Below are 11,330 nucleotides of genomic sequence, written 5' to 3' on the forward strand. Positions count from 1 at the left end.
CATTTTTTTAGGGCACAAATTCATCATTAACACATTCAAATGAAAGAAAACTGCTTCACATCCATATTACCAATTTACATTTAAGACCATGATGGCATAATATTATTTTAAATGCTGCCTGATCCTTGAAATTGTACTCCAAAAACACTTTGGGGGATTTAACAGTGCTAACTCACATCAGTTCTCTATTAAAACCATGAAACAGAGAGGAAACCTGATATTCACTGATTACTCTTCCACATCGAGATACACTAATGAGAAATTAAATATTCCCCATCGAACAGGGAGTACATGCTGAAGACTGCAAAGATCAGATACAGCCATCTACAGGACTTCCACGCACAGCAAATGACACAGAAACATGATGTAATGATCTGACATTGACATTCAAGTCTCCTGGTTCACACCTATCCTGTTTTTGCTTAAAAAAGCCTTTAGCTAATTTTCTGCATTTAAATCACATACTAATGATGTCAACAGAGGCTAACAAACCTAATACAACACCCTATGAGGCTAGAACAAAAAAACAAACAAAAAAACAGTGTCAATGGATACTTAAAATGCCTTTTAACTAATTATAACAATTGAATAGTATTTACCTGGCCTCTAACAAAATAGCTATAAAATACTCATATACTCATAGCAAATTCAATGAATCATTTTACACAGCTACAGTATATATTATATGCGGCACATATGTTGACAGTTTTATTTCTACTGTACGCATGAATACAGGAGGGAATAAATGTCAGGCAGAAAGCAAGGCAAAGTTGCATAGCTTCTGCTACAGGACAAGATGTGAGGACCTGCTTCAAGAGCCACCATGCACAGATGTTTGCTAATAAGGGGATCCCAATATTCCAAACCCAGTAACCTTGAGAATATTTATTGTGCTACCTTGTAAAGAATGGGAATTTATATATGCTAAGCAATGAACTTAAGTACATATGCTCCTAAAATACTGGTCTAGGGACCACAGTGGTATATACAATATTGTTTGAAGAAGTCAAGGACCTTGTGCATCAGTTCCCTATACACCAGGACACTAAGGACCTCAGGGATATATGATCTTGGCTTTAGGAGCCTAAGGGGAATATGGTCTGCAGACATCAGATGCGGTCTATATTTTGTGGTATCCCTTCATCCATGTAGATGTCGGGGACCCCCATGTGCATATGTTGTAGTGGCCCCATGTTCATGCAAATGTTGTAGCCCCATGAATATATTTTGTAGTGGCCCTGGGCCATACAAATTTTAGAGAGCCATGTCTATGTTTTAGCGGCCCTTGGTCCATGGAGATGTTGGTGACTCCATGCCTATATGTTACTATGGCCCTTGAACCATGCAGATGTTGGAGACCGCATATTTATATTCTGTAGTGGCTGTTGGACCATGCAGATGTTAGCAACCTCATGTCTATATTTTGTAGTGGCCCCTATTAGATATTATAAACTTCCATGTATGTTAGCTGCAAGGTCCCTGGTCTTTGTAGATGTTAGAGACCCAATTTATATTTACTGAAGGGGCCCCTGATCTGTGTTGATGTTGTGCACTATAGATGTTGTAGTAGCCCCTAGTCCAGGCTGATGTCACAGACCCCGTGTGTTTATGTTGCAGGTGCTGCTGGTTCATGTATTTTGTAGCGGTCCCTGGTCTGTGTAAATGCTGGAAACACCATGTATTTATGTTGCAGATGCCCCCGGTCCAAGCAGATGTGTATATATATATATATATATATATATATATATATATATTTATATTTATTTTTGTAAAGGACCCTGGACTATGTATATGTTAGAGACGCATGGAGGAATGCACTCCAGACCCTAACGCTTGTGCCCCTCTGTATGATCCTGCAGATGCCCCCTGCTGTCCCTCACCTTCAGTCACCATCCTGAGAGCGTGGGTAAATGAAGGATCCAGTGCGTCCTTCTCCGCCAGCAGCTGCGGCAGATACTTCTCCATCCCGGGAGAACAGAGCGAGGGATACAGTCCAGTGACGGTGCAGGGAGAAGAAGCCGCGGAAGCGAGAGCGATCCTGGTTTGTGTGCTGCCCTGGAGCCGGCCACTCATAGAGAAGCTCCACCGCGGATACTGTACGGAGACAGGGAGCCGGATATACAACGAAGTAACCTGGAGCCCTTGCTCCGCTTGCTGCTGCTGCAACTGCCGGGGACTGGGGACAGCAACCTCTGCCACCGCCGCTCTATAACCGCACTGTGTCCGGCTCCTCCCCCAGGGCAGAGATTCATCCACGATGGCACCCGCCCCTCACGCTGTCACCACACGGGAGAGGGCGTTCCGGAGGGTACTCATTGGGCGGAGCGGACGTCACTCAGTCTTTGGGGAGTGTTCTTCCGCTGCTCGCTGTCCGTGGTGCTGATAGAGAAATTCTGAGCGGCCGCTGTCCGTGGTGCTGATAGACTGAGCAACCGCTGTCCGTGGTGCTGATAGAGAGACTGAGTAACCGCTGTCCGTGGTGCTGATATAGAGACTGTTGCGGACGCTGTTCGTGGTGCTGAGAGAGACACCGAGCGTCCGCTGTCCGTGGTGCTGACAGAGGAACTGTGAGCGGACGCTGAACTGATTGTGTGCTTTGCGGTTGTTTTCCGCGGAGCTGGAATGTCTGTGTGCACTGCCGATGTCCCTGGTGCTGATAGAGATACAGTGATCAGCAGCTGTCCGTTGTGCTGACATCGAGCAGCCACTATTTGTGGTGGCACTGGAGTGTCTGTGTGCACTGCCGGTGTCCGTGTTGCTGATTGTAGAGGCTGCAGTCAGTGGTGACTCAAACACATGCACCTCCTGATCCTTCCTCATACTGTGCTCCAACACTCTACATCTCCTGCTCCGACCCCTCTGTCACACTGTGCCTAACACAGTGCAACTCAAGTTCATGCCCCACTATCATACACGATGTGTTTACTGTTCCTGCTTCTTTGTCATATTGTGCCCCAAAACTACAGTATGCACCTATAATTTGTCTGTCTTCTGTCATGTCTCAGAACCATCCACCTACAAAATCATGCCTCTCTGTCATACTGTGCCTCAACATCTTGCACATGATGCACCTTCTCCAATGTTGCACTATACCTCAACACCATGCATTTCCTGCCTCTCTGTCATACTGTGTCCTACACCATGCACCTTATTTCCATCTTTCATGCTGTGCCCAAAAAACAGTATGTGCCACCTACACCTCTGATACATTGTACTCCAACAGCATGAGACAACTACATCTGCTTTACATTGTACCTCAACCCCATGCAGCTTTTATTCCTGCCCCACTGTCACACTGTGCCCCAACATCATGCATGTCCTACTGCTGCCTCTCTTTGAAACTGTGCCTAACACCATTATTCTACTGCCCCTCTGTCATACTATTCACCAAACAGCATGTACCATCTACTGCTCTGTCACATTGTGCCCTAGCACAATGCACCTTTGTCACAGTGTGGCCAAACACAATACACCTCATACCCACCATGCACCTCATGCCATGTCCAGCATTATGTACCTTCAATCCCTCTAACATTCCATGTTACACCTACACCTTTGTTAAATTGTAGCCAAATTCCATGCACCTCCTGCCCATCTGTCATACTGAACCACAACCACATGTGCCACCTGCATATTATTTTTATTGTGCCCCTCACCATGAACCTCCTTATTTGTCACACTGTGTCCCAACACTTTTCACCTCATGCCCCTCTCTCATTTAGTACTCAACACCATTAACCTCCTGCCCCTCTGTCACTATGTACCTCAGTGTTATGCACCTCCTTACCCTTTGTCTCACAGTGTCCAGCCCCATGCACCTACCTTCATTCTTTAATATTGTGTTTTAAAATAGCATGTGCCACCTAAACCTCTATTAAATGGTGCCACAACAGTATGTGCCAACTAAAACTCTGGTACATTGTACCCCAACAACATACAACTTCTGCTCCTGCCCTTCTGTCACACTGTGTATAAAAATATGCACCTCCTACTTACAGTATGTCTTTCTGTCATAATGTGCTTAACACTATGCTCTTCCTGTCTCTATGTCAAACAGTGCCTCAATAGCATGTGCTACCTACATCTCTGTTACATTGTGCCCCAACATAATGCAATGGTAAATGGATTGTGGTTTCTGGCACATTCATTATAGCAATTGAAGGGATTTCCCTCTTAAGTATACATCTAATCAGGTGCTATTTAAATAATAAAAATGTGACCAAGTCAACATAGTTGATCACTCAGAAAAAACAGCAATAAGCCTCAGTATCCTCTGGAGTGTGTGTTTATATCTCTTCAAAAAACCCTTCAAAATCAACAAACATCCATAGATAATAAACAAATGAATCTCCAATATAATCATGTGACCCAAAAGAGTATAAAAAACCACACTGAGCATTTGAGACAACATAAATGTAATATACTGTATAGATGTAATATTTATCAATATCCTATACAATTATATTATTAAGAAACATACAATAAATCATGCGGTAGCAATCACTCACAAGGTACCATATTGGCAATTTAGATAAACTTTTGGGGATCCAGAAAAGCCAAATTGCATAACGATCATTAATATAGAGCCAAAGAGAAAAATATCATAATGTCTAATTTGTGTCTGCAGTATCCCGCACCAATGTTATTTGTAAAATAGCTACCAAACTTACATATCCATGTATGTAATAGACCAGCATTTTTTCTGTGAAGATAGTTAATGTTCCATTATCCTAAAGGAAAGATTTCCACACTGATCCAGTAATGGGATGGCTGAAAATGTGACTGTATCTTTATTATGGTAATCCATTACCAGTCTACATACAGTAGAGGGATCTCTAGACCATTATGTCGCTGTTAAGACATCTCTGTTTAATCTATGGATTACAGCTATCCTATTAGTGAAATTTTCCCCAACACCATACAACTCAGGTCCCACTCTGTTACATTGTGTGCCAACGTAATATGCCCTGTTCTCCTGCCCATCTGTCATACTGTGCCCCAACATCAGTTGACCCTGTTTTTAAACTTTCTCATACCATGCATTTCTGGAACCTGCCCTTCTATCAAACGGTGCTGCAACACCATGTACCACCTACCCCTCTGGCAAACTGTACCCCAACATGTGCTACCTACTCCTCTGTTATATTGTGCATACAGCTCCTGTACCTCTGTGACATTGTGTCCAACACGATCCCATTCCTGAACCTACGCCTCACATTGTGCATCCAAAGATGATGAAGGGGGAGTCAGTTACAAGGACATGGCCACACCATGTTGGGGGCACACTGATCAATGCTTTAAAACACACACACGTGTTTAACATAATAACTATAGTAAAAAAACAGGCCTCATGGCTGCTTTATTTTTTGGTTTAATGTAAGTCATTAAACAGCTTTATCTTAGGTGAAACATTGAAAGTGTATATATGGAAAAAAGCTGTAGTAAAGTGGTAGGAGGTTTTGATGGGATTTCTTTGCATAGTATTTCTCATGAGATTATTCCTCGTCTTGGCACATCTAGGTGTACATCAAGTTTGTGGAGGTATATGCTGAGAGTGGAAAGCAGGCAGAACCTTCAATGTATGCTGGATGAACCAACAATGTACTGTACTCTACTGCAAAATCAATGCATTAAAATGGTGTACATGAGGCCCTATATATCCTTTGTGCCTGTCAGTCATACCATGCTGCAACATGATGTGCTCCCTGCCCCAAAACTTGTCATTCTAAACACTATACATACTGTACTTTATGTCTGACTTATGTCATTTAGTGTAACTAAATGTCATGTGCCCAATTACCTCCATGCTGTTTATTGCTGCCCTCCACTGACCTTGCTGTCATCACCTTCTCACACTGTGTCTCAACACCAGAAGCTCAATGATAACACTCCTTTGTCAATGTACCCCTGGAGTCACTCCATATAATACTATGCTCAAATAAAATGCATACCTATTCTGACTAATTTACCACAACTGCAAACACATTGCGACCCCTTTTTCCACTCCTTCAACTCACTCTTATCAAACACTATGTGCTATTTGCTTTTACTCCATTACATTGTTCTCCATCACTATTTAGCCCAACCTTTATTAATTTATCATACAGTGCCAAAACACAATTTTCTCAGTTTCTTCACCTTTATCACATTATGGTTGGACTATAATAAGGTCTGAGTATGCAGAAGTACAAATTTCTAAATAATTTTACAGAAGGATTTTTTTTAATATATAGGCAAAACAAGGTTGGTTTTCTCTATTAAAAATTTCCCCATTCAATCATGCAGCAATATTACTAAAAAAAGTCCACCATGTACTCCCTGCTTCCAATTTCCAGGAATTTCTTATGTATTTAATATTGACCAACTACAGTGTCCATCCATAAGCATGATTGAATCCAACACAAGAGCAATCTGTGACTAATTTGGTCACTTACATATAGAACTACAGTACACAGAAATGCTTGGTCAGTAGCCAAGTCTAATGGCTATATTTCTGCTGAAAAAAGAGCAAGTTGGGCACACTAGGAGCCTCAGATTGCACATGCACATGGGTAAAGTTGTTCTTAGTCAAGTAGGTTGATAATTTTACAAAGCAGCCCAGAAACCAAGATTTATGTTTACCAAGCAAAATTATACCCCTTTTACACTGGAGCTAAAACCCGAGTTATTGCAGGGTTAACCCGGGCAGCTTCCTGGTGTAAAAGGGGAGAGGGTTGGATCGCCGGGTCGAGTGACCCGGCAATCCAACCCAGGTAAATAGCAGGGTTGAACATGGGCTTAGCCCGTGAAACCCTGCTGTGAGAACAGTGCACTCCGGGTCACGATGACCTGGAGTGCACTGCAAGCCGGCCGATTGGTTCAGCTTCAGTGGCGCTTGGAGATGACGTCATCTCCAAGCGTCCACTTTCAAGGCGGGAAAGTCGGGTCTATGCAGACCCGACTGCGGTGTGAGCGGCGCCGACTCGTGAATATCCTGAGTCGGCGCTGGCTAAACTCCGGGTCTGATCCGGATAGGAACTCTGTTCCAACTCTGGGTCAAACCCAGAATTTTGATGGAAAAGAGGTATAAGTGAAAAGAGACAAAGATGTGTTGAAGGCAAATTGTTAGGGGTGATTCTTAGCAATACAGAGCAGCACATTGGCTTGCCCACTCAGCACAAATAATTTATTACCAGCTCAAAGCTATCAAAGTCCGAACCTCATGCTACATTTAAATGGTACCCATTTTTCCGCTATGGCAAATTTCAATAAACAATTTTATGCTATTGAACATGCTTCAAAGTCACACTGCGCACATGTTGTGATTGTCTTGCTGTTGTGCATGCACAGAGAACCCTTTCGCAAAGTAAGGGACATGTAGTCAGCATTTGGGGGGGTTAGAAAACACAGATATGTCTTACCGTTTAAACGCTGTTACATGGGCATGCATACATTTGCCACTGCTATCTCATATGCTGCATGAAAGCTGCTGTATTTCAGAAAGGTCAAACTTGCAGCAAGAGCTGCATGACTGGTCATGTGTGTCAATATTGCCAATATTTATGCTGGTATGCAACGTCAGACGCAGATGAGGAGGCAGCAGTGGGCATCCCATATTTTCACAGCTGCGGTCTATGCTCAATCGCAGCTGTGATCATATCAGCCTCTATCTCTAAATCAGGCCAAATGTAATAAAACATTTCACATGCTCAAAACTGCCACTTATAATAATGACCATCCTCATGACCCTGTACTTTAATGATTGAACTAATTAAAATATGAAGCTACGCCGAGTATTATTTTGGAAGAAAGAGTTAAATGTTTAACTAAAATGTAAATAATTTACATAAACAAAGTAATCGGAATGCCGTCTCCCCACCAAATCCTACCCATTGTCCTGATTACATTTCTTCTCCTCTGCCAATGGAGCCATATTTCTCACAAATGTATTTGTAAATCAGGAAGCGTATCATAAATTATCTCCAAGGCCCCATTTTATCCTCTGATTTATTTCCTTTTCTTTTTATATGAATGACTGAACATTTTTTACAAGTATTTCTTGGCAACCCACAAGCAATGACCCGGTTTCAGAAGCCGCAAAAAACTTTTCCTATTGTCAGCTTGTTTTAACAAGTACTACAATTCCTAACACAATGAATTGCCTATGTATTTCCATCCATAGCTAGCTCATAATGCTAACGAATTAGTTGCTATGACAGTAAATTCCCTGTGTAATTCTATACTTTTGCACCTAATGACAAGAACCCCAAATAAATCAAGTTTTGTGCCAGTCAGTACAAATACAACAAATTAGACCACAATAAGTTACCTAATTCTGTTTATAAGAGTACAATTATATTATGCAGTAGTCTGCTTGGTGTAGTGAGGGTTTAACTGTGTAAATACCTATTATTAATAATATGTTCCCATCTCTCGCATTTTCTTATAAATTACTGTAGCGCATGTACTCAACTTCTATTACTCTCTCACACTATGAAACATATGACTGGCTGCAGTTTATCTCTCTGCTTTCATTCACCTCCCATTGTGCATCGTCTAATCTCAAAATTATGCTTTAATCCCTATCCCTGTGTTCCCTCTGACTAGACACGAGTGAAGTTGTAGCATAATCTCACATGAACCGAGTTTCGCATGTAATAGGCTGTTTTGCAGAGGTGCAAAGTTGCAGTTACAAAATCAGAAGTGTTTTTATTTAGCCATTCTTTATTATATATGTAAATTTTATTATGTAATATATATACTTTGTAAAAAGTGGAGCTTCAATTCATTTTACTGAGAGGTTCGGTTGGGGTATGAGACTTGAGACTAAATTTTACAATCAAAAATTTGAGAAATTTAAAAGCAAAATTTGAAAATATGCCATAGAACAGTTTTGACATTTTGCACATATCTAACCCTCGTCCTTGGTCAAATATAATTCATTTTTCTACTTCACATCATCCTGCCTATCACTTACGTTTTAGATTATTTCCTTCTTGCTCACCTGTTTACATTTTTTTCTAATATTTTTACTTTTTTAGTGCGTCATGCTGTGATTTGTATATAATCTTGTGTAATCCTTTTGTGAATATTTCCTTCACTGTAAATGTATTCTTTTTTTTTATATTTTATTGTAACATCTCAAGAATTTACAAGATTATTAGTGATAGCATACATATGAATAAATGTTAAACAGATATAACCTGATATATACTATCATAACATAAGGTGAATGTTGATGTTATTTTTTTTCTTGTTCCAAACATATAACAATATAATATTATCAGCTGAGCTTAACAAATAGATTGAAAAATTCTACTTACATTGTCACTCTTTATTTGACTATCTTCATTACTGGATTGGATTTATTTATTTTATGAAATGTTTTTATTTCAATTTCCTGATACAGAATCTACAAGAATCCAGTGATTGAATATTGTCACTAATTTCACACAACAGTTTATTTACCCAAGCAATGCTTATAAGATTCAAGTCATTTGGTGTATTTTATTCCTTAAAATCTGAGGTTTTACATGTACTGATCAACATCTTTTCTTCAAATAACTGACAAAAATTTACGTAAAAATACATTTCTACATTTCTAAGTGTTTACATTTTTGTGACAAGACAATTGGTCAATTAGTACTGCAGGTTCTATGTTTCATTGAATGCTCACCAGACAGTACTGCAGAACCTAATGTACCTTGGGTAGCAGATATGTCTCTAGGCTCTATCATAATATTTGTTGGTTATTTCACAAAGGGTTAATAGCCTACTTTCTGCTGTTTAGAGATTCATGGAGATGGTGGTTTAAATCAAAGCCTATCTTATTGCTGCTGGGCAGCTGTGAGAAGCAGCAATACAAAATGAAAGGTTCCAACAGTTGCAGTAGTTCTTAATAAATAAAATCTACAGAGTGTATCACAATTTATGGCAACTGATGGGGACTAGCAGTCCACAAAAGCAAAAGCCAGGATCAGGCTAAAGATCGAAGCATGCAGTACAGGATTATAAGTATTCTTGAAAAGTCAGAGACATAGCTTTATCAAATACCATAGAATTATTAAGAACAGGAGTGACGGTGGGTCACAAATACTGTAGGTCTGGAGCACAATCACCTGGAGCAAATCACAATCAACAGGAATAAACACAAAGAATATAAGAAACTAAAGGAATCAGATAAGCAGCCAATTTCCTAGATTGCCCATTCAAGGGATTTAAGTAGAAGAAATGCTCTTTGCGGTTTCTAGAAAGATGTCAAGACAAACTATTAGCTAAGAGGTTCAATGCTCTGGTCAGGAAACATAAAGTCAGGTGTTTTTCAAAGAGCCAACACATGCAACACTTCTCCAATAGTCTACAGTAGGTCTCTGCTGGTATGTGGAAGAAGTCAGAACCTGGGCAGCAAGTTGAACAGGTAAGTCTCTGTTTGAAAATATCAGCCAGAATCAAGGAACCCTCTTTTTTTTTTTTTACAAATCTGTAATTACAATTACAATTATATTTGTAGCCTTGCTAACAATGGCCAGTGTGTCATATGCTGTGTGACTGACTGTGGAATCCCGAGAAACTATGCAGTATCTCCCTTTTCTCCACTGTCCTCAGTTTACATCCTATTCACCTTGGCCTTTATTTTACTTTTACCTTCAATCACTTTTTCCCCCATGATTATTGTACTGTATTTCACATCTTCTGTGGACTGTTCTTTCTCTACAGCTTCCTCCTTACCAATATCTATATATCGAGATAAACTGAGGGAATCAAATTTTCTCTCTGCACCTCTCACCTCCTTGTTCATCCCATATCCTATATTGGTCAGTATAAGGGTGAGCATGTGTGGAGTTAAACAATTGTCTGCATGTTGCTGCAGCCTTGCATTAAACTGCCCAGAGTAGCTTTGTAAGCAACCTCCTGTTATGCTGTAACTATTCAGAGTACAGGAGGTGGTGCAAAATAAACATTAAGGAAGTACTTATGCCCTAGCACCGAAACAGCATGCCTAGAGCACTTGCTCTACTTGCTCCAACCACATGACTGCTTACTGTTTCCCACTTCCTAAAACTTCCTGCCAGGTTCAAGAAAAAAAACTTGCAATAGATATTTTTGGTTTAAGTGGTACACATCAATATTGGAGGGATTGTGGGTTGCAGAAAAAGTTATTATACTGTAGCTTTTCATAATGAATCCAAGGTTCAAAGTTTGGCCCTCACCATCCAAAGGAGAACTGCTAGCTAATAATAAACCATAAAAAAATGGTTTACCACCAATGGTTTTAACAGGGGCATAGCAAAGTCATTGCAAATAAAATGAGATGGGAAGGGTTGAAGATAATCAGCCACTGAGTTCAATAG

General features: G+C 40.4%; 1 protein-coding gene across 3 annotated transcripts in view; it reads right to left on the reverse strand.

Moving 5' to 3' along the window:
- The window catches only part of KHDRBS3 (KH RNA binding domain containing, signal transduction associated 3), a 120,978-nt gene extending 118,685 nt beyond the window's left edge, over window positions 1–2,293 (reverse strand). For all 3 annotated transcript variants that reach the window (XR_015869421.1, XR_015869420.1, XM_088443004.1), the window contains exon 1: window positions 1,881–2,293. Coding sequence is in view for 1 of the 3 variants with exons in the window: in XM_088443004.1 (XP_088299130.1) it covers window positions 1,881–2,073 (193 nt within the window). In the remaining 2 variants the exon portion in view is untranslated. The remainder of the gene's footprint in view (window positions 1–1,880) is intronic.
- Window positions 2,294–11,330: the final 9,037 nt, after the last annotated feature.

This window comes from Taudactylus pleione, unplaced genomic scaffold (genome assembly GCF_031769625.1).
Source record: "Taudactylus pleione unplaced genomic scaffold, aTauple2 ptg000321l, whole genome shotgun sequence".
NCBI lineage: Eukaryota > Metazoa > Chordata > Amphibia > Anura > Myobatrachidae > Taudactylus > Taudactylus pleione.